This window comes from Saccostrea echinata, unplaced genomic scaffold (genome assembly GCF_033153115.1).
Source record: "Saccostrea echinata isolate AGI-Se365-2 ecotype Australia unplaced genomic scaffold, CSIRO_AGI_Sech_v1 ptg000033l, whole genome shotgun sequence".
In the NCBI taxonomy this organism is placed as follows: Eukaryota; Metazoa; Mollusca; class Bivalvia; order Ostreida; family Ostreidae; genus Saccostrea; species Saccostrea echinata.
The window spans coordinates 23,670,837-23,695,883 of record NW_026889782.1 but is presented as its reverse complement, the minus strand read 5'-3'; the positions used below and the strand labels follow the sequence as shown (position 1 = coordinate 23,695,883).

Genomic DNA, 25,047 nt, shown 5'->3' with positions numbered 1-25,047 from the left:
TGACATCAGCAGTTTACTTGAAACGTTTCATATACTGCGATTGGGTATTGAAAGATCGCGTCAAAGTTCATTACCCGACTATGCTTTACTCGCATTGGTCAATATTTTAATGAGCTACGAAGTACTCTCTTCTCATTTAAACACGGCCAGAATGGGAGAGGATCGTACATTTTGACCGTGGTTTGCAACGATTGGGTAGGTACAAGATACCCAGTAAATTTAATATCCAGGTTTAATTCTATAAAGAGGAAATGTTTTTTAGTTGTTAAAAGTTTATAAAATTCCAATCACATTAGCATATTCAACAGTCAAGCCTTCTTATTGGTTTATAAACCACAGGCACAGATTTTTACACTTAGATAAAAATAATCGTAAGACGGAACTACTTTTTTTTTTACCCATATCTAATGTAAACAATATGGCCGACAATATGTAGTAATTTGTTGGGGAAAATTAATTGTTGAGGAATTTTTTAAAAGTTTTTTTTTTTTTATAAAATCAATTTTAAATTCAAAAGTTTTAACTTTTCTGATCATGGATAAATTAAATTTAATATATCTGTACATATAAGTCTGCTTGGAATACCCATCAAGGGGGTCTAGGCTTTGGCACTAACTTACGGAATCCTCAGATGGTGAAGAAACCTGTGAAAGGCCTTTGGAAAACTTACAATTATCTATACAACTGGAAATAAATGATGAATTGGAGGTTTTAACACTTCTAGCGGTCCTAAAAGAAGATGTTGAGGGTTTTGATGGCATGCTCCTGGAGGCATTACAGCAGCAGAACCAGACAGAAGAGCACTGTGAATCAAATGTCACAATGGCAGAACCAGAACCCATTCAAAATCCTGTTTCATCTAAAGAGACCCCAAAAGAAGAAAAATCTAGATTCAAATGCCTTTCAGAAAAAGATTTACAAAAAATAGAGAGAAACCAGTACTCAGAAGCCACTAAAAGGAACACAAAATGGGGAATTGGTGTCTTTAATGGTAATGCTTACTTTGATACTTCTTTAAAATCACTGAAATGGTATTCAGCTCCAATATCACATATCTACCCACAGTTTTGACATTTTGAATAACAATCAAAACAAGATCATGCCAAAAATAGGTAGGAATGAATAATTTCCCTGTAAAGTTATTTTGAAAATAAAACAAAATTAATAAAAACCAGTATAAAAGTGTTAATTTAAAAAAATGTGAAAATCTAAAATAAAAAATATCAAAAATGTGAAAATAGTAAAAAAAAAATATCAAAATGTAGTTGTAATATTTTTAAACAAACATGCATGAATAACAAAATATTAAAATACTTAAATCGTGTATTGTACTTGTAATTAAAGTATCAGTGTATAAAAAGAATCTAAAATTATAATTTTCCAGTTCGGTGTCTGGAGCGACTTAAGGAAACACATGACCTAGAGGTTGATGATGCAAGGACCCTTAATGAAAGCTTAAGGAAGTTTGACGCAGAGGCCCAACCAAAAAATATCATAAATCGATCGAAAAGTAGTGAGGAACAGGCACAAGAATATCACAAAAATTGAATGAAAAATATGCGAGCTGCAATAAAGACATAGGAAGAGACATTGAAATAGTAAGAGAGAAGGAGTTCAAAACTGATAATGCGATGCTTAGTTCTAAATTTAACTTTAATGCTGGTCTACCCGACAGGCATATAATGTTTATGTCTGATCACAAGAGGGAGGAATCGCTGAAGTCGTACTGCCGTCGCCCGAGCACAGAACGGAAATAAGTCATCAGCTCTGTTCTTGGTAATGTTGCAAGCAGAGAAAAAAAAAACAAACATGCTTACCTCCGAGTCTGACCACTCAATCACAGTCGATCAACAATCAAAGCCTCCATTAAGCAGGGAATCCATTAATTTGTCAAGATTTAGAACATGCTCTGTCTTTAAAGACTGCCACTATTACTTTAACTAAAGTTGTAAACAATGTCATAGGTCATAGTATAAAACTTTAATCAAACTTAAAAAACACACATTTTATTGAATTACTTGTTTAATGCATAAATTATACAATTACACTTAATTTTTTTTTGTTACAGTTTGATTATTAAATTTCTGTTAACGTTCAAACACTTAGAAACTATTTTTTCATATGATGAATTCCTACGCGTTCAGAACACTCCAGCTAAAAAAAGAAAGATGCCTCGCATGGGGTATAAAATTAATTTTTTTAAATGTATACACAAATTGAAATTATAAGGATTAAAAGTTGTTTTTGAAAATTTTTCGATGTGTAAAATCGTGATATTTTACTCGCACACTTAACATAAAAGGCTTCGCACTTTTATTAAGCTTGTGAGTAAAATGTCAAAAGTTTACACATCGATAAAATTTTCAAAAAGAATATTTAATCCTTTAATAAAATTGAATATGATTCTGTGCTTATAATTACCTGAAAGTGTCTGCCACCTGGAGAAAGAAATAATCTTTTTTAGCTCTTCTGAGCCAAAGGCTCGATGAGAAATATGAAGAGCTACTGCTATGGCCATTTGTTCTGTGTGTGTAAACTTTTTTGAATATGGGCCCTAACTCAAGAGCCCCCATGCCATTTATTAAATAATTTGTCACAGGGTATCCTTGGCCCAAGGGCTCCTATTTATTCTAAGACTAGGTAGGGTTGTGACCATTAAACAAGGAGAGATAATTAGGAAAATATAAACGAAAGTACTGGTTGCTAAAAAATCTTCTCAAGAGCCGCTGAGCAGATTATCATTAAACTTACAAACAAGGTTGAGGATATGTTGAATATTAATAATTGTTCAAGGCGTCATCCTCAGGCAAGGGTGTCGTCTCAAGGTCACTTCAAAGTTGACCAAAATTTACATTTTATTAAAATGTTGATATTTTGCTTTACTATAAGGACTAAGATCATCAAATCTTGTTAGTTGATGCATCTAAGGACCTCATATCATGTTAACTCAAAAGTAGGTCACGGTGACCTCCTTTTAAATTTTGCGACCATTCTTTTTCAAAATGATTGAGAGGCGTATTTTTAACAATTTAAGACCTATAATCATCAAAATTTGTCAGTTGATACATCTTTGATCCTTGGAGTACGTCAACTAAAAAGTAGGTCACCTTGACCTACATTTTGAATTTTTTGCCTAATCTTTTTCAAAGCATTTAAAATCATTAATTTGAATACTGAGAGGTTTAAAATCATTAAATCTTGTAAGATGGTGCATCTGGGGGCCATAAAACATATTTTTTAAAAAGAAGGTCATAGTGACTAACTTTTTGAACTTTGCAGGCATTCGATTTCAAAGCGTTTTAAAGGCATATTTTGGACATTTTAAGGCTTATAGTTATAAATCTTTGTTAGTTGCTGCCTCTTTAGTCCTCGAAAAACGTCAACTAAAAAGTATGTCACTGTGACCTACTTTTGAAATTTTATGGCTATATTTAAATATTATAGGTACTATTTGGCTTAGAATCATCAAACTTTGTCAGTTGATGCATGTTGTGTCTTCAGAGTAAGTCGACTGAAGAGTAGGTCAGCGTGACCTACTTTTCAATTTATATGGCTATAATTAAATATTTCGGGTACTAATAAACTTAAAATCATTAAACTTTGTCAGTTGCTGCATCTTGGTCTTCGGAGTATGTCTACTGGAACGGAGGTCATCGTGACCTACTTTTCAATTTAAATGGCTATAATTAAATATTTCGGGTATAATTGGCTTAGAATCATCAAACTTTGTCAGTTGATGCATGTTGGGTCCTTGAAATAAAATGACTTAAAAGTAGGTCATTGTGACCTCTGTTTGAAATTTTATTGCTTTATTTAAATATTTTAGGTACTTATTGGCCTAGAATCACCGAACTTTGTCAGTTAAGGCATCTTGGGTCCACAGAGTTAGTCGACAGAAAAGTAGGTCACTGTGACTATTTTTAAAATTGTATGGCTTTATTTAAATATATCAAGTACTAATTGGCATAGAATCATCAAACTTTGTCCGTTGATGCATCTTGGGTCCTCAGTGTATGTCGACTTAAATGTAGGTCACTCTGGCCTACTTTTGGAATTTAATGACTTTATTTAAATATATTCCTTTACTAATTTGCCTACAGTCATCAAACTTTGTTGATGCATCTTGGGTGCTAGGAGTACGTCAACAGAAAGTAAGTCAGTGATCTGATAAAATATTTTTTCAGGTACTAATTGACTTAGAATCATCAAACCTTGTCAGTTGATGCATCTTGGGTCCTTAAAATATGTCAACTGGAAAGTAGGTCACTGTGACCTTCTTTTGAAATTTTACAGTTATAATTAAATATTTTAGGTATGTATTGGCTTAGAATCATCAAACCTTGTCAGTTTTTTGCATCTTGGGTCCTTGGAGTACGTCAACTCAAAAGTAGGTCAACATGACGTACTTTTGAAATTTTATGGCTTTATATCAATGGTTCTAATTTTAAAAATATTTTAAGTATTAATTGGCTTAGAATCGTCAAACGTAGTTGATGCATGTTAGGTCCTCAGTGGATGACAACTGATAAGTAGGTCACCATGACGTACTCTCAGGTACTAATTGGCTAAGAATTATCTTGGGTTCTCAGAGTGTTTTATCTAAAATGTAGGTCATTATTACCTATCTTTGGAATTACAAGGCTTTATCTAAATATACAGGATACTTAGAGGCTTCAAATAGAAGTGATAGGTTGTACAGTTTATCAGAATTGCGATTCAAGGCCCTTGGGCCTCTTGTTTAATCTTGATTTTGGAGTAAGGGTGTGTTGGACAACACTATAAGATCGCTTGGACGTGTTGGCGTTTTAGTTGCTGTTGCTTTGCCAGCCAGACCCGGCATTGACATTAAAGCTAAAACGATTTAATGTCGTTCTGCCTGAATACTTTCTAGTTTTTTACACGACTTAATTTGTTTGCACACAGATTAAGAGCAAATCCCTTGACTTTCACCGAAAGCAATGCAAAAACGTCTATATAATATTCTTTGCTTTGATTGGAAGACAAACATCGATATCCTCTACCGCCGATTCTGCTATTACAAAATAAGCGAACCTTCCGCAAGGAGTATATATGGTTGCCATATTTAGCACGTTTCTCCAAAAGCTTAGGAGTTTTGCTTTCGCAAGCGATGATTTCATTGGTGGAATTGAATTAATAAAAACGAGAAAATACGACAAAACTTCAATGAGTTGGCCCACGGGCAATAAGCGTACGCGAGATGGGCCGTGTGTTTCCGACGATGGAGCAAACACGGTCCTCCAAAAACAGAGGTGGGATCATGTGCCACGAAGGAGTGTGCATCCCCTGCCGACTGGTCACGTGCGCCTTTTCATGATCGGTAAGTAAAGGAAAATCTGTATAAGGGTTTATTGTTGCATGAGTAAGGGAAGTTGACGATTGAAAAGTCAAAGTCATCACGATTATCATAACGATTTGTTGTTATTAAATTAAATATAGATATCTGGGTAACTTTTGACATGATTTCAAATTGAATTCCATGAAAACGCTTATTTTCTACATAATTCTGTAACCGTAAAGTATGGGAAAAGTAAATTTAATCGATTTTGACGTCATAATGGATCTAGCACCAAATAGACGGTTAAAACTCATTTACTAGGCTGAATGGACTCAAAATTACGAAAGCTAAAAACACATTGGAGTATTCCTGGGGCCGTGACCATTCTATGAAGAGTTGTCAACAATCGGACATCGATGATTTATTGTTTTTTTCAATTAGGAATATTCATTGGTCTGTTCGGTCATTTTGGCCACAGATTTTATTAGTCTGAATGAGAATGCATTTGCGACTAACGGACTAAGGTTAATGTCTAACCCTGAATTAGCTGATGACACCAGGAGTGAACCCAAGCAATCCCCATTAGTATTCATGTAACGATGCGCATGTTTGGACTAGAATTTCTATTGAAAAAAATCCTTGTGTTGCGTAAAATGTGCTTTTGCTGCACTTTAAATGGACGTTATTTCACCCAAAGAGAGCATGTAGAAATATTTTTTTTTTTGCACAACACTGATAACAATGTTCTGATATCACAACCAAAAACTTTTTTCGCAGTTTGCCGATTTGCAATTTAAAGACGCCATTTTCCTCGATTTTTTCATCTCCTTTTCTCCACAACCAACTTCTCTTCTTCCGTCACAGGTAGTTTCAACGTGAGGTCATCATGACGAGAATTAATAAACTCTTTGTACGTGTCTGTGACGGCACTACATCCGCAAGTCGTTTCACCCTATAGCTAAACAAAAACACAAAAAGGTGACTTTGTTTATCAATGAAATATCAAGATAACGAACAGTATTCAATTTCGAAAGTCCCATGAAAGGATACAAATATGGAGCAGAGCAAACACGAACCTCAAAATTAAAAGTTGGGATCAGGTTATGAAAATCATGAAAACATTTATTTCATAAAATGTTAACTTATTTTGTTACTTCGGTTTTTTTTTAGCATGAAATGTAATAAAATTGTGGATAAACAAAGTTTGTTTTCTCTCTATGTTAAAAAAGTGCATGCTGTATTACCTCAATACGAAATATCAAACAAAAATTATCATTTTATATTGTTGATGAGTTGCCTTTTAGTGTCGACCAAATACACCACTGAAAATAAAAAAAAAACAATTGTGTTTCCTACCGTATCCATTAAAGAATTCATACTTCAGTTATCTTGCATTTTTCCTTTTTTTTTCGGAAATAAACGTGCTTGTTGGTATTCACTAATTAACAGTTTTGTTTGTTGTTTAACGTCCCTCTCGAGAATTTTTCACTCATACGGAGACGCCACCACTTGCCGGTGGAGAGCTTCAAATTTTGTCCTATACTCGGCACCTAGGGCCATTGAGTAGTGAGGGATTTTTTTTGTGCCAGCACCTACTGCGACACGGGACCTCGGTGTATACGGTCTCATCTGAAGGACCGGTCTCCACGTCCCAAAGTGGGATTCGAACCCGCGACGTAAGGATAAACTCCTTACTCCGCGACTTTATAGCAGACGCTCTACCACTGCGCCACGCGGGCGACTAACAGTTTTGAAATATGGAAATAAGGAAAAGTAATCAAGCTCAAAAGTACAATGAAATAAAACAAACTGGGATCAGATCAAACCGAGACATATAAAAACATCAAAAGTTGGATCAGGTGCCACGGATGAGTAGGCATTCCCTGTCGAACGTTCGTACCCGTTGTGTACTCCTCGTCATTACCAGGCAATTGGAAATATCCGTAAACATTCAGCGTGTAAATAATGATCTTACGATTTGTATGAGAAATAGTCAGTCATCAATCGACTTCACACTTTACAAATTGTACATTTGTATTTTCTTGACAAGGTCATTACATCGCCCATATAATTTGCAAAATACTAACTTAAAACTAGACTGTTGATTTCCTTGTTTTATTAACTTCTTTATCAATAGGTTGACTGATTTTAAAAATAATTCCTACGTAGAGTATGCTCTTGCGTATCGAATCAACCGGGAAACAATCTCCATATGCAGGTGATTAGGATATATATAATGTCTTAGTTGAAACCCTCTCCAACATTCAGTGGGATGTCAGGATGTGCATCAAATTTCTTAACCCACCATTTACATCATTTTTGCTCTTTCCTGATTACGCTAGTGCTGTTTCCGTGATAGGTTCTGCCTCTAAAACATCAATCCCAACCCTACACACCACCAATTAATGCATCCCTAATGACTATTTTTGTTTACTCGTGTATCAGTCATTTGATTGTCCCCGATATGTTTTTTTTCTCAATCCTTCTCTGTTCCCTCCCTTTAAGAGCCAATAGTTTTTCCTCTCACTACTCAAGCAGTCTTATTGATTTCTTTTCCCGATTTGATGCAGTCTGTAGTGTTCACTGCGTTAACTTTTGAGGCTACTTTCTTCCAAGACGCTCGCGTGGCGCAGGGGTTAGAGCGTCTGCTCTAGAGTCGCGGATTAAGGAGTTGATCCTTACGTCGCGGGTTCGAATCCCACTGTGGGACGTGGAGACCGGTCCTTCGGATGAGATCGTATAAACCGAGGTCCCGTGTCTCAGTAGGTGCTGGCACGAAAAAGACCACTCGCTGCTCAATGGCCGTAAGTGCCGAGTATAGGACAAAATTTGCAGCTCTCCACCGGCAAGTAGTGGCGTCTCCATATGAGTGAAAAATTCTCGAGAGGGACGTTAAACAACATACAAACAAACAAAAACAAACTTTGTTCCATCACATGTTTTAAGATGTCCGTGTTTGCTCTTCTTCCGAACCCTATTGTTTTAATGGACTTTTGAGCTTGATAACTGGTCGAGTTTTCCATATTCTATACCATGTTATCTTTTTTTTTTGTCTGAAAAATATTTTTTATCCATCTCCACTTTGTCCTTTAGCACAGTTAATTTCAGCAGAACTTAAACGTGGGCACCGTTTCGGAGACATCTTTGTACTTGATTATCTTCTCAGCGCAGATTTCAAACTCGCCTTGTGGTCCCAATTGAATGCAGTCCAATATCCTTAATTTCTTGCAAAAATGCGGTATTGGTTCAAGATAAATGTAATTTTGCAAGATATATTTTTGGTTCAACAGAATTGACTTCAGTTTCTTGGCAATCACAATAATTATTTGTTTGTTTGTTGTTTAACGTCCCTCTCGAGAATTTTTCACTCATATGGAGACGCCACCACTTGCTGGTGGAGAGCTGCAAAATTTGACCTATACTCGGCACTTAGGGCCATTGAGCAGTGAGTGGTCTTTTTCGTACCAGCACCTATTGCGACAGGGGACCTCGGTTAATACGGTCTCATCCGAAGGTGCGGTCCCCACGACCCACATTGGGATTCGAACCCGCGACGTAAGGATCAGCTCCTTCCTTCGCGACTCTACGACGTACGACTGCGCCACGCGGGCGACCACAATAATTATTAAAATATATTTTTAGATATAATTTAAGCATTAGTTATGCATTCAGATTTCTTCATATTTATATATGACAGCATTATTGAGTGTACTCCTATCCCATCCCCCACCAGAAAATTGAACAGTGTAAGTGGAGCACTTTAATTTTATTTCCGAACGATTATATCGAATTTCATTATTATTTTTATATTATTTATAGAAAAATAAAAAATAAATAGGTATATATTCAAAGAAACTCAACGTCGAGCAATAATATTTCTTCCTCTGTTTTTAATAATAATTTTTTTTTTCTACAATTCCTCATATAATTGTTACATGAAGTACATCTTAATACTAGTTTTTAGATTTGTTTACTTCTTAAGGTAGTTTTATAAAACAGCAATGACAAATATTATGATAACCAGAAGTCAGGTCCTAAGGTTTCTCTCAAGATCTGTCTTAGGACAAATCGGACGATAGTTTTGGAAAGGGCGCTACAGAGTCGTATCTAATTCACATTTGCATGCGTTATTAAGGCAATCAACATTGCATATAAACTTAAAGTCAATATTATGGTACATTTCATCATATCACGTAGTTGCCATGACTAAACACAGAATTCAAACGACATTAAAGTTTAATGTTAAACATTCCTATTGTCTAAGACGACCAATATCCAAACTAAATATTAACAACCATGCCCAGCTTCCACTTCAGTAAAGCTGTCGTTCTGAAACACACTGTAGATATTCAGTTTCGGATTCGGGTGAGTCCTTCTCATTGTGATATCCTTTTTACAGAAAAACCTGAAAAGATAAATTTACTTCTTATCAAAATGTTTTGATCGACACAATTTCATAAGCTGTCGCTAGAATATGGCAGCACAGCGCCAAAGTTTTGTGAAAATGCAGATGAAATACAACTTAATAAATGCTCAATTAAGATCATTCAATATAATTTATATTATAACATCTTACAAATAATTTATTACAATATACTCACTTGCGTGTAATAAAAGTTGTAATACAAATAACGTTGACAAGAAGCGCAACACTGAGTAGAGCTATGAGAACATACACAGTTTCTGAACTAAATCCTGGACCATCAACTACAAATAAGAGCATTTGTTACAGGCAATTTATAAACATTGAAAACTGATATAAAATTGAAATTTCAGCAGCATTGTAGAATAAATAATAGTTCATAGTGCAAGCTAGTGTGTTTAAATTATCTTTTAGGACAAATGGAGCTATGTTTAAAGTTTATTTCAATGAAGTATGTGGAGATAACGAACAGCTTTTTCTTTTTAGCATATGTTGTGTGAGTGGATACCTGTGTGACACCTGTCCCCTTTGTATCCAGACAGACAACCCCCGGTACACGTCCCGGTAGATCGGTCACAGTCATCTGGCTTCACGCAGTTTTCACTACATGTGTTCATACAGTAAAACCCGTAGTACCCCGAGGGACAAGCTAAAAATAAAGAAAAAGCTAATCTAACAGTTTAGTAATTATGCCACTCAGAAGTAAGCATTAACCATTATTTTCTTTTCACTTTCTTCCTTACATATATTTTTGTAGCAAGTATTCAATCATTCCATTTTTTGTAAATATTGCCTGTAGACCAAAAATAAATGGCTAAGTAAAACTTTTCGAATTTATTCTTATAAATAAATAAATTTGGCCAATCAACGCCGAAACACACAGCGTTATATTTTCTTTAGAGACGTAGCTTTCTCATCAAAGGCCTTAAAGTTTTGATTCTGAAAAATAACAAACTGATGACGAGCTCACTTCGACTTAAATGAATTAACCTAAAGTAACACGTTATTTTTACAACGTTAACATAAATGCACACAACTGTCACTCGAAAACTAATCTTTACTTGTTTATCCATTTTCATAAAATTTAATACTGTTCCATGTGCCCAGAACAATCTATAGCGAATGTTGGACAGTCAACGCATGATTTTCCGAATGCAAGAAAGAAAGAAGTTTTCCTTCTTGAATGGGTTCGATACAAAGAGTTAGATAAGTCTCATTTTGCAGTCAAATTTGTAGTGGAATGATACACGTAAACACCAGCTGGTTAAAATATAGCGGGAGACTATTTTGAACGTTTATTTTTCTCCGTTAACAAATTCAAGTTATTTAAAAAAAGGTTTTCACAATATGCACTTAATAGCAGGTCTGCAAAGCTTGAAACGGCGAGTGAATACTTTCAGGTTATTATACCCCACGCAACAAGTTGCGGGGGGTATAATGTTTTTGACTCGTCCGTCAGTCAGTCAGTCCGTCAGTCCTGTTTTTTGTCAGCGCAACTCCTCATAAACCGCTGCTCACAATTTCGTCAAACTTTGCAGATATATAGGACACAATATGTAGATGTGCATATTACCAGGAAATTCCGATTCCTTTATTTTTTCTGGGAATTGCTGCACTTTTCAACTCAGATTATTGGCCATATCTTGAATATAGATATGACAGTTTGTCAGTTCATCTCGTCTTAAACCGCTGCACAGAATTTCGTCAAACTTTGCAGATAATTAGTACACAGAGTGTAGATATGCATATTACCAGGAAATTCCGATTCCATTATTTTTGTCTGAAGAGTTTTGCCTATTATTGAAAAAACGTTCCAGCTAGGTCATAAAGAAATCCTCTGGAATCAGCTTTTGTAATGAAATTTTATGTGAAATATTTTATGACCATAAAAGACCCCTATTGATTTTGAGATCAAAATATTGATTTAACACACACACACACACACACACAATCTTGGATAGTTCCCCCTCTCAAATTGGTGCTTTGCCTTAAATAATTTCAAAAGTACAGTATATAAACAAATTCATATGACTACATCATAATTTTGTTTCCATGAATTATTTAAATGTGTAAATTATCATGTGTTGGACATGGACTTACACTCATTAACAAATCGAAATCGCTGAGGAATTTAAATTACAGTTTGTCAACATAACTCCTGCACTGAATTTCCTGAAACTTTGTAGGTATTTCAGACATAATGTATAGATTTGTATATTACCAAGAAATTTTGATTCCATTATTTATCTAGAAACTTCAGCCCAATTAAAGTTGTAACATACAAAGATTTGAATGTCCTTATATGCAAGAAGTTTTGATGTGATGATTTTTTGCAAGTAATGCCCCTTTTTGAATTATACTGTGTATTTAAAATGCACTGTGCCATTCAATACGTGTTGCATTGTCGAGTCTTGGGGGAGCGTGGGGTATGTGAGCTTACTCATTTTTTCTTTCATTTTCGTATCAAGACATTTTTCCAGAGAGGGATTTGGCAGAAAAAAATTAACAAGCAGAAAAAAGTTGTCCTGCAGAAAAAAAGACATTGAGGCGGTGAAGGATAATTTTTGGGACACAGTAAGTAGTGTTGACTGTGTGGCAACAAAAGAGGGCCCCTGTATCCCCCCCCCCTCCCAAAGCTAAGTGTCTGATAAAAATAGTACCCGTTTATTCTTAACAAACTTTTGTAAGACATAAAGTAAAGGAGTGTGTTCCAATACCTACTTTTGTGATTGTAGGTCTTACAGGTATTGTAGGAATTTGTACATCAAGACATTTATACAATATGAATCTCGCATAATAAGGATTATGTCTTCAATGTAGACAAAATATTTCGTTTAATGTAGACTTACACAGGCAAAGAATTTTATTTTAAATTCAAAATTTAAAAAGTAGACATACCATCAATACATTTTTCACCATACCACCCTTCTGCGCATCCATTTGGGCAGCTTCCTGTTACCATATCACACATCTTCCCATACCGACATGAGCCACACTGCTTTAAACATTTCTGTCCATATGTATTTTGACTGCAGCCTAGATACCAATGCAAGAACGTGAAATGCATTGTTATACACCCGCATTAATCGCTTATTAGTCTTTACAACCAGAAGATTTTGTACGATATACACTGTACAAAAACATAATCGTTTAAGGTAAAGATCCATACCATGCCATGAAAATAACGAAGCTACAGATTTCTGTGAAAGTTCTCAGAATTTTAACTAAGTGTGTGTCCTTTCCAGATCTGTGTAAATTTTGAGGTCAACCGGACCTCCTTTTGGAAGGACTGTTACTAAAAATAGACTGCATCGTGAAATTACAGAAATGCAGTAATTAAAATATTTATGCTAGCTTTTTAAAATTAAATGTAAATGAAAAACTTAAACATATGAATTAGAGAGAAGATACGCTTGTTTAACGGTTTTATTAATTTTTTAATCTGCTGATCCACTTTTTTTACTTTTTATGGCGAATTAAACATATTTGGCTCAAAATTATGAACTTCATTACTGGTTAAAAAAATTTGCTGTTTGATATTCTGAGGACAGATTTCTTTAAAAAATTTGCTGTTTGATATTCTGAGGACAGATTTCTTTAAAAAATTAGCGTGTTATTTTCCAATGATCTTTCCGTTATGTGGCATAAAAATTAAGTGGGGAAGCGGACATCTAACAAGAAAATTTTACATTTTTAAACCGAATTCCCTGAAAAGTGATTATTTGAAAAATCTTTCTAATATCCATACTTTTAGGATTTTGTTGTAAAAATCGTTTTGAATAATAAAATTATCATTAATAAAACAGTAATAAGTATGGTGTAAATTAAAATTTTTCTGTTTAATGCACAGACGGCCAATATTAGTTTTCAAGGGTCACAAGCATAATAGTCATCGGGTTCAATGTTCGGAATATTCTTTAAACCGTTATTGCGCATGCGCGAACTTATGTTTCGTGTGGTGACAGAAATGGGGGATCAATTAAAAAATGGAGAAGTGGCACATTTTACTACTTCTTGTTTCTATCTAATACTTTTTTCGATATTCATAGATACAAATAAGTGGTTTGTCTGCCACATCTTTTTAACGTCTGTTTCATCACAAGAACAGTTCGGGTTCGTCTTAGTAAGGTACACGTTGTTTATCATGTCAAATCATGCAAATAGATAAAGTCAATGTAAGGGGAGATGAATATGTCCAGTGTTTCCACTTTGCATTGTATGTTTGTTTAAAACACCGTGTTTATAGGCGATCGCGAGCTTTGAAGGCTGAAATCCTACTTTTAAGCTAGGGACACAGTCACACTGAATGATCGAGATTTTCCTTACATAACTCAATCTACTTGATACAGTCTTAACACCAAGCTCCATTGTTGGAGACTAGAATGGCATTGTGAGCATAATTACTAAAACTATGTCATTTAATAAAATATGAACACATTCTAGGGTGACATGTTTGAGTAATCTGATATATTCATTTAAAACTTTCTCAACAGGCTCAAACCCTTAGTTTCATATTTTGACAAATTGTGAGATGTGAGACGTCAGCTAGTTTATATGAATAGTATGGTGCTTTTATTGAAAATAGGAATCAAGAATAGAAAATCATTGAAAAAGAGAAAGAAAAATAACATTTATCCTAAGATGATCTTTAAAATTCGGTTTTATATGTTTACAATCATAATTACTAGCTCTATAGATAAGTATGTGTTTACCGTTTCTGTATCTTTCAAATCAATAAGGTTAAATAAATTAATAATATATGAAGGAGTTCATTATTATAAGAGATGCACAAAAACTCTAGACAACGTTAAGTCATGTAAGAGTGCCCTTCTCTTGCACCCCTCCATTTTCAGATCCTAGCCAGAACATGTCGAGATTGATTGTGTTGATAATGTACATAATGAAAAAGTGGGGATTTTGTTTTAATCCAGAAGATTCTTGGATTAAGCTCTGAGTAGATAGAATGTTCTTAGTTATAATGATAATTTGCTATGAACCCAGTGAGGGTTTGTTCCATGACACAGATTATTGTAGTACATGTAACTGGTCTGAGCTGATGAACATCATTATAAATACCCATATATTTATATGTATGTATAAAGCAGCTTAGAAATGGTACATGCATTATGAACATAGTCTAGATAAAAAACAATTAAACTCTCTCTTTTGCTCAGTGCCTAAAATTACAACATTTAATCAAGACATCCAAGACGGTTCGATTGACTGTTCTGGAGTTTTATGCAGTTCAATAATACTTCTTCCAAAATGATATCCTAATCAAATAAAAAAAAATTTCTTCAGCTTGTCATCATGCTACATAACACATCATGAAGTCCTGACTTATGATTTTTTAAATGATATAAATATAATACACAGGGACAATTTTATATTTAGTCAAGTTATGTATTTTTCCTAACTATAATAACTCTTTTGTAAGTTTGTTCCTGATATTAGTCAAAGCAACCCGAACATTAATGACTTATGGCTATGGCTTATTTGCTGTTTTCTCATATTTTCTATTGAATTCTATCACAAAGTTGTAATGAAATAAAAACACAAAATCTTAACATGTTTGGAGTATAATTTCTCATGTGAAACATGTACTACATATGTTGTTCTCTTGTTTCCCTCAGCATCAAATCTCATAATTGTTCTCAGAAAAAGTTAAGCTGACCAACAAAAACTATGTACTAATACCTGTCAATTAAAAAAATTAAAAAATCTTTTAAACTTTATACATATCTACATGCATTCTCAAGAAAGAGAAATGGAGAAATATCAAAGCATTTTTTTTTTGTCCAATTATGTACATGTAGTACATGTATCTCATTGTAGTGATGATCTAGTGCATCGGTCCGTCTGTCTTTCTGTCTGTCTGTAACACTTTTGAGAAGCCTTTGAGCTTTTGCAATGAAATTTTACTTAATAACTCTCTGTGGCCCAAGGAAGACCCTTATTGATTTTGAGGTCAAAAGGTCAAGGTATTTTGTTTCTGTGCAATATCTCAAGAAGTCTTTGAGATTTTGCATTGACATTTTATCCCACAACTCCCTATGGCCTAAGGAAGAACTCTATTGATTTTGAGGTTCAAAGGTCAAGGTCATACATTCTGATTGTGTGTAAAAATTTCATTTCTGAGCAATATTCCAAGAAGCTTTTGGGCCTTTGCAATGAAATTTTATACCGTAACTCCCTATGCTCTGCCCATCCCTGTTAAGGTGTCCTGTTTATAATTTTTTGCAAAAGGGGGTCAAACTCTAAGGACAAGGTCAAGATGTCAAATATATATTTATACCAAAAGAAAAGTTTTGTTACAAGGAATACATGTGAAATATTACAGTCATTATGGCTCCAACCAATCAAAACTTAAAGGCAAGGTTAAAGTTTTTGTGGACAAACAAATTAACAGACAGACGGGGCAAAAACTATATACCCCCGAATCTTACAGGTCAATATGTGGGCATAAAAAAATCAAAGATAGTGCAGTATTAATGAACATAAATCACCGTTTCCTATTTAAACGATGGAAAATACATGCAAATATTCTTCGCTTAATAAATTGTTAAAAATGCTTGAGCTCATATAGAGTAATATGATGTAGATTTCGATTTAAGTTTGATCTGACGACAGATCACTCTTCCTGTATGATGGTACCATGGAATATGAATTCTTTAGTGTGAAGCATATAGGGGTCTTTAAAAACAAATGCACTTATAGTGATTTTTAATTTTTGTATTTTAATTTGTATGCTGAATGATATCTTAATATAATTATAATAATAAGTGCAGATAAATACCTGTATATTCAAAAATAATTTTAAAAAAATCATCCAACTAAATGGTTTTTACTTAATAAAATGAAAATTGATGAAAGTTGCTTCCAAGAAACAAAACACTGTCATAAATTCTGCCTTAAATAAAGTATTTTTTATTCTTTTGAAATAACTTTTATGAGATATGATTAATAATTTTTCATTCAAATAAAAAATCACACTCTTGACATAAATCCATGAAATCTAAATCAAAATGAAGTCATATTTTTTTTTGTTTTTTTTAATGATTAAGAACCATGCATGAACAACCTAATTATATAACTAGTAGACTAATTGTTCACAGAACAATTAGAGGTCTTTCCACCTTTTTAAGTGTTTCCATGTAATTCGGGCTGTAAAAAAGGGAGAAAACTGCAAAAAATGAAAAAAAAAAAATTCTTCCAGCAGGGATCGAACTCGGAACCCTTAGCTTGAAAGGCAGGCGCGCTAACTACTACGCCACGAATTCCGATGAAGATGTGTGCAGTAAACTACCTATTAAGGAATAAAAAAAAATTGTACAACATAGTTATCGGAATTGAATAGTTTTGAGAAACATGTTTCCATATAATTTGGCTTTCAAAAGAAAAGAAAGAAAGAAGAAGAAGGAAAATGCAAGAAAATAAATAAAACTCAAAAATTCGTCTTTTGATTTAGATATATTGTCGGGCTCGTTTCTCTGTAGAGTTCAAAAGGTCTTCGCGCAGCTCCAAAAAAAGATGGGGTTTTTTTCCGATTTAGGGGCCAATTTTTCTCTCTTTCCCCTTCTCTTTTCCTTTCTCTCTCTCTCTCTCTCCTTTTTTCTTTTTTGCTTCCGTGTTGATGGCATTTGTTTACATAGTTACCATGGAAATACAATGCATGACATGTGTTCTACTGTGCATGTCGTAATTCTATTTTTGTGCATTATGCTTACGAAGGTTTGATTTGAGGTGTTAAAATGTTCTGATTTAGTTAAACTAGATGATATAAATTGGACTCGAGGCTAATGGTATGTAGGTCGTCATGTAGGAAAACATGGATTGGACTCAAAGCGACCTGACTGTGGATCCCAAGATTGTTGCAGGTTCTGTATGAAGATTCCTGAATGAGACAAGCTTCCATGTGAGTTATATTAAATGCAGCTATGATAAATAAAATGTTCTACATGCATTTTAAGAAGAAAACAAGATAATTAAAGCGTGGAATAGTTTATTTCATACATTTATATTGGTTTAACCCCCCCCCCCTTTCATATATTCTGTATTTCTCATATTTTGGATGACCTTGACCTTTGACCTTCACATAAATATCAAGAACAAAAATGCAAGAATCCATTTCAGTTGGTCCCATGTCTCTACGTCTATGCATTAATTTTTCTTTCAAGTTTACATCAACAGCAAAAAAACTTCAGGGGCAATAACTCATATAAGGCTTTGATGAATCCTTTCACAATGATAGATTGGAAAGCCCTCTTAATTAGTGGGAGGCATTGGTGAAGGTTTTGTATATACGGTTTGTGGTTTCAGAGGAGTAGCGATAACAAGCTATTCTTGCAAAAGGGGCAATAACTTCATTAAATGTCATCGATCGAAGTCGTTGGGGTCAAATCTGAAACTCATTTAAGCAGTCGACTAATATGAAATATGCATCTCTCCGATAAGTTGCGAAACAAAAAAATCAGCGGAATAATAATAATAATAATAATAAACAGAAGAAAATCAATTATAGGACTTTCCACAGAAAGGTGGAAAGCCCTAATAAGATGAAAGAGACATCAAAAGCACTGACTTTTTCATGTTTTGAACGACCTTGACCTTGTCCTCAATTTCAAGGTCAAAGTCTCTAAAGTAGTCGAAGACACTGTCTAAGGTTTCGCATCTTTACGGTCAATGGTTTCGGAGGAGTAGCGATAACAAGGATTTTCGCACAAGGGGCAAGAACTTTTTAACACGTCTACGGGTTAAGAAGAGAAATTTGAAAACGGTTTTATAAGGACATTTGATATATTTAATGTTATGTAATATATGTTGTATGACAAAAGAGATATCAAAAGAGCTACAATTCTCATATTCAGAGTGACCTTGATCTTTGACCTTGAAGGTCAAATGATGAAAAATCCAAGGCAGTTAGTTCCGTGTCTCTACAATTAATCGTTTAATTTTTTTTCATTATATACGTAAAGAACAAAAACTTTCAGGGGGCAATAACTCTTCAAAGTGCTCGATCTATCATTTCGCAATACAAAGATTGAAAAGTATTCTCAAGTAGTCGAAGACTTCGGTGAAGGTTTCGTAACTCTAGGGTTTACGGTTTTGGAGGAGTAGCGATAACAAGCTTTTATTGCAAAAGGGTTCATAACTCCATGAGGGTTCAAAGTTCATATACGCAGGGTCAACTACAAAAATCTTTTACGAAGTACGTTCTTATGGACCATGGATCTTTTCGATAAATCTTGAAACTCAAAAACACGCGGCGGAAAAATAATAATAATAACTAGAAACTCATTGCGAGCAATGAGAGGTCTTCCGTCCGATTCTGAAAAAAAAGAAAACTCAAGCTGAAAAAGTGATAAAAGAAATTCAGACACTCTGGTGATTTAACCCTGGTCGTTAGCCTAAAAATCCAACGTGCTAACCATTAACCATTCCCTTTTTTGCATCACTTCCTGTCACGACCGAGAGTAGTGGCGATACAAGATTTTCTCACGATTCAAATAAACTGAGGACTGACTATCAGTCCTGAAAGTTTTAGACTTCAGTCGTTTACTGTTGCCGAGCAATGGACCGGAATTTGACGTTTTATTTCCGGTGGGATCTAACATATCTCAAAACCGCGAAAGAGATGCAATAAAGTGATGCAAGTTTTAGTTTAAAAAAGAAAGAAGAGAAATAATATGAGCGCATCCTCTGATCTAAAAAATAAAACAGGTTTTGTAATCTTGAGAAATAGTTCTATCATTTAATAGTTGCATATTTAAGATCAGAGGTTACTTCCTATATTAAATATCGAAAAATAACTTTAAAAATTGGCTGTTTTGTAGAAATTTTCAGAATACGAGGAAAATGACGCATTATGACGTCTAAATGCATAGGCTAGCCAGAAAATTAAGTCATTTTTTATAAATACGCAGTCATCAAAAGTCTAAATGATATTTAACGCATTGTCAACTAAAACCAACCAGTTTTAGTTTTTCTGAAATTCACAGGGCCAAAAAGGCCCTAAGTGAACCTTGTTCTTTAATATTGAAACCACTACACTAGCGCAATGTACCAGCCATCATCGATGTTTACCTTGCTCTCATTCCCTGAAGTAACGAGTGTCAGGCAGGTTAATTTTGTTTTCTTATAGTGCGGAATTATAGGATGAAAACTAGCCAGCTAAATTTTGTGCAAGTGCTAGTAGATTTACATCGGATTTGTTACTTAACAATAACTGATAGCAGAGAAAATAAACTGTTACTGATAAAAACTAAAAAAAAAAACTATTGTGTTTACTTCCTTTATTCTTTATGCATTCAACTTTCTATTCTATGCAATTCCAAATACAGACATGTCCGTGTAATCTTTTTCTGTACTTCTACACTACTGCATCAGACCATTTGTGAAAGGCGGGTCAAGATACATTATTTCGCGCCAAACGTCACGAGTAAATCTTCGCACCTTTTCTTTGAAATGTGTCTTCAATTGAATAAGTGTACGTGATAGCTTCAATGAAATTAAAAAAAAAATATGTTGCTATAGCCTGATTTTCGAGCCTAAGAATGTTTATTTATCATACTGTACATATAACATATCGTATACGGACAAGTAACATAAAGGCAGCGCTAAGTTTTCTTACACATTTTATATTCCTCTTTACCCCCAAAGTGGACTATTCCAGTTAGTAACACATTAATGAAAAGACTTGAATGTTTTGCAACAAAACACGTCTCGCCATATGACGCTCAAGGAATCTGATACCTATTATGTTCGGTAACTTGCATCTATAAAGAAATATAACCCTACTAAAATCAAAGAAAAATATTGAAAAACGTAAAAGTTGGAAAAAATGACTTTTTTAATTCGCTTCCGGTAGCGACCGGAAGTACTCACGACGCACGAAAAGGCAAACCCGCACATCTTGAAGTCATGTTCTATGGTCTCCAACAATTCTCCAATTCATATCTTTAGCCGTTCTTTAGATCTCGCGCGGATAAAATTTCATTTCAAAATCAGAAAATGTCCATAACTTGGAACCGGAAGCGAATTTCTCCAAAATTCTTTCAAATGTAACAATGGCATTTTATAGCGCATTATCCCTGAAAGTTTGATGAAAAACCATTGAATAGTTCTCGAGATATTGCGTGCACAAGATTTGTCAAAAAAATCTATTTTTGAAATGTATTCCGGTAGACAATTTAAAAAGCAAATTATATATTAAGCATTACAATAAGAGTCTATATTAACCCTATTAAGGTCAAAGAAAAATATTGAAAAACGTAAAAGTTGAAAAAATTTACTTTTTAAATTCGCTTCCGGTAGCGACCGGAAGTATTCCCGACGCACGAAAAGGCAAACCCGCACATTTAAAAGTCATGCTCTATGCTCTCCAACAAGTCTCCAGTTCATATCTTTAGCTGTTCTTCAAATCTCGCGCGGATAAAATTTCATTTCAAAATTAGAAAAATGTCCATAACTTGGAACCGGAAGCGAATTTTTCCAAAATTCTTTCAAATGTAACAATGGCATCTTAAAGCGCATTATCCCTGAAAGTTTGATGAAAAACCACTGAATAGTTCTCGAGATATTGCGTGCACAAAATTTGTCTAAAAAATAAGAATAATAATAATAACTAGACTCTTGTTGCCATGGCAACAAAAAGTCTTCCGTTCTTCTAAATCTGTAAGAATTTGCTTTTTTTCTGTGTAAAAAACATACATATCATATTTACTGTGAAAGAAAAAAATAACTGGAAAAAAGGTCCTTTCAGTACTTAAGGTACTTTGATTTTCATTATCAATCTTGTATAATACATTTGGCACCTATAAGAGATATACGTATGTCATTAGCAATTTAAAAAAAAATTGTTTGCAATCATTTCTAAGACAAACAAACAGACGAACGAACACCGTACTATCATAAACTTCACTGTGTGTATGTTTTGGCATAATTGTGATGGTGTTATAAAAAAATATAATGAATTAAGTTAGTATCACATTCAACGTAAAGTCACTGAGTTTTGTAAAGTTATAATATCAAGATTTGACAGCACAACTATAAGACAGATTATTCAATTACAGTAATTCTTCAGCAATCGATTGATTGATTATACGTATGTTGTTCAACGTCCCTCTCCAGAATTTTTCACTCACATGGAGACGCCACCACTCGCCGGTGGAGACTGCAAATTTTTGTCCTATACTTTGGCACTTATCGCAATTGAGCAGAGGGGAATCTTTTTTATGCCAGCACCTTCTGCGACAAGGGACCTCGATTTATACGATCTCATCCAAAGGACCGGTCTCCACGTCCCACAATCGAAGTTCATAATACCGAGATATTTTATTTTTTATTTTATTCTATTTTTTCACAAGTTTGTTGCATCAGATCATTTCGAACTCAGGCTACTTAATTGCAGTGCATATAGCGTCAAGTGATTTTGATTGACAGGTCAACACAGGTGCACTTCGTGTGATACTTTTTAAGCTGAAAATATACAGGATGTGACCATGACTGACTATGAAATCAGAAAACATTTAATACAGAATGGGTGTGACCGATATAGAACTAATTTTTGCTCTATGTAAATGGATAGGAGGATCGGGATTAAGAGGGAATCTCTCTCTCTCTCTCTCTCTCTCTCTCTCTCTCTCTCAGACGTAAATGGAACATTTCATAATGACAAATCTACCATTATAGAATATGAAATTCTGTATACATGTAAATGGTAATTATATTCACATATTCCAGATTTAAATCTAAAACGAATATATAATTCAAATGCCTAGCTGCACGAACGTCTCCAAATATTAATCAAGACGGGGGTGGGGGTGGGGGTGGGGGGAGGCTTCAAAGGAATTAGATAGTTTTATGTTTTATGAATTATAAGGAAAAGTACGGACGTCAGTTGCATGTACATGATTATATATCATTGCATAAAATTGTGTTCATTCAGGTATACTTATCCCACATATCAACAGACCTGTGCAATTTTTTTTTCATGTCATTTTTTTCATATAATGAATTAAGTTAGTATCACATTAAACGTAAAGTCACTGAGTTTTGTAAAGTTATAATATCAAGATTTGACAGCATACCTATAAGACAGATTATTCAATTACAGTAATTCTTCAGCAATCGATTGATTGATTGATTGATTATACGTATGTTGTTTAACGTCCCTCTCCAGAATTTTTCACTCACATGGAGACGCCACCACTCGCCGGTGGAGACTGTAAATTTTTGTCCTATGCTTTGGCACTTATCGCAATTGAGCAGTGGGGAATCTTTTTTATGCCAGCACCTTCTGCGACAAGGGACCTCGATTTATACGATCTCATCCAAAGGACCGGTTTCCACGTCCCACAATCAAAGTTCATAATACCGAGATATTTTATTTTTTATTTTATTCTATTTTTTTCACAAGTTTGTTGCATCAGATTTACTTAAAGATCATACTTCAATATCATTTCGAACTCAGGCTACTTAATTGCAGTGCATACAGCGTCAAGTGATTTTGATTGACAGGTCAACACACGTGCACTTCGTGTGATACTTTTTTAGCTGAAAAATATACAGGATGTGACCATGACTGACTATGAAATCAGAAAACATTTAATAAAGAATGGGTGTGACCGATATAGAACTAATTTTTGGTCTATGTAAATGGATAGGAGGATCGGGATTAAGAGGGAATCTCTCTCTCTCTCTCTCAGACGTAAATTGAACATTTCATAATGACAAATCTACCATTATAGAATATGAAATTCTGTATACATGTAAATGGTAATTATATATATTCACATGTTCCAGATTTAAATCTAAAACGAATATATAATTCAAATACCTAGCTGCACGAGCGTCTCCAAATATTAATATTACTCAAGACGGGGGAGGGGGGGGGGGCTTCAAAGGAATTAGATAGTTTTATGTTTTATGAATTATAAGGAAAAGTACGGACGTCAGTTGCATGAACATAATTATATATCATTGCATAAAATTGTGTTCATTCAGGTATACTTATCCCACATATCAACAGACCTGTGCAATTTTTTTTTCATGTTTTTTTTTCAAAAGAAACATATAGCGTACCATTATTTCACACAGAATCGCGTTTTCACATTTTTTTTTAACTCTTTCAGTATTTCACAAGAATCCAAGAATCGTCTTTTCGCATCTTTTATAATTCCTTGGGTATATAGAGTATAAATCATGTGTCATAAATAATTCAACTTTTTATCAAATTTACATGTAATAACCAAATCTAATCTATAGATTGATTTTCTTTCTTTTAAGTGGCATATATCAATTTATTTATAAAGGCTTTAAAACAGTACTGTATTACAATTTTCTATCGCTCAATTCCTGTTTGAGTGTATGCAATATTTTTCAATATCGATCGGAAATCGGGATAATTTCGCATTCAAATCATAGAGAATAATAAATCGTCTGCATTATAGAAGGCTTATAACTATCGTATTCTGAACTTACTATACGAGATAGATAAAATTGCATGCCTGTCCATCACTATAAATGTATATTCAGTGCTTATAATATATTTACTTGAATTAGGTACCTAGCATATATATTAATTTTTTTTTTAGATATATTCATGTGTAAATCAATTAACTGTCAATACAGACTTACACTACACTGGCAACTTTAAACTATACATGCACTGGAAGCGGTAACCAACGTACTCTTACATTTAGAAGGTCTAAATATTTTGATATGGAGAGTGTATATGTCTCTGACGTCATCGATACTATTTCCGCCTTTATCTCGAAAGTTCTATTCTCACTTACAAGTCAGAGTTATCTTTCTTTGCCCATTGCTTACACACTAGGTAACTAGGAAAAATGACGGTACCGAAAATCTGCAAAATGTGGAATCTGATTTCAAAACAAATTATATATTTAGTATTTGTAGAATAACCTCTGTTATACATAATAATATCTTGAAAAAATATTGAAAAACAAAAAAGTTGAAAATTGACCAAACACAAATTCACTTCCGGTTCGGACAGGAAGTACCGGAAACACACGAAAACAACTTCGAAACAAAGAGAATGTCATAATCTAATACTCCTGTAAATTTCACATCTTTACCTCAAACCGTTTCCGAGAAAAATTCCGGACAAAAGTCCATTTAAAAATTGGAAATTCGGCCGTAACTTCGGACCGGAAGTGAATTTTTCAAAAAACGGAATTTTATATAAACTTCATATATCAGCCTACTATCATGTGAAAAATTGTGAAAATCTATCCAACCATCTCTGAGTAATCGCGCTCACAAAATTTGGGAGGAATAATAATAATAATAATAATAATAATAAAAA

At 34.1% G+C, this 25,047-nt stretch overlaps 2 protein-coding genes across 2 annotated transcripts in view; one reads left to right on the top strand and one right to left on the bottom strand.

Annotated features, from left to right (window-relative positions):
* The first annotated feature begins 151 nt into the window (after positions 1-151).
* LOC133199161 (uncharacterized) lies at positions 152-1,548 on the top strand. The gene is made up of 3 exons (XM_061335023.1): positions 152-164; positions 725-991; positions 1,385-1,548. Exons 1-3 carry the CDS (start codon positions 152-154, stop codon positions 1,546-1,548), a joined length of 444 nt encoding a protein of 147 aa, XP_061191007.1.
* A 7,624-nt stretch (positions 1,549-9,172) lies between these two features.
* The window catches only part of LOC133198778 (multiple epidermal growth factor-like domains protein 10), a 30,677-nt gene continuing 14,802 nt past the window's right edge, over positions 9,173-25,047 (bottom strand). Inside the window, exons 5-8 of the mRNA XM_061334773.1 lie at positions 12,618-12,755; positions 10,228-10,368; positions 9,898-10,003; positions 9,173-9,701 (exon numbers count right to left, since the gene is read on the bottom strand). Coding sequence (XP_061190757.1) covers positions 9,584-9,701; positions 9,898-10,003; positions 10,228-10,368; positions 12,618-12,755 — 503 coding nt within the window. The 3' untranslated portion in view covers positions 9,173-9,583. The remainder of the gene's footprint in view (positions 9,702-9,897; positions 10,004-10,227; positions 10,369-12,617; positions 12,756-25,047) is intronic.

Bases quoted from the DNA above. Each gene is read 5' to 3' on its own strand.
- LOC133199161 (XM_061335023.1), top strand. The intron at 992-1,384 runs GTAATGCTTACT...ATAATTTTCCAG, and splicing joins GGGAATTGGTGTCTTTAATG to TTCGGTGTCTGGAGCGACTT.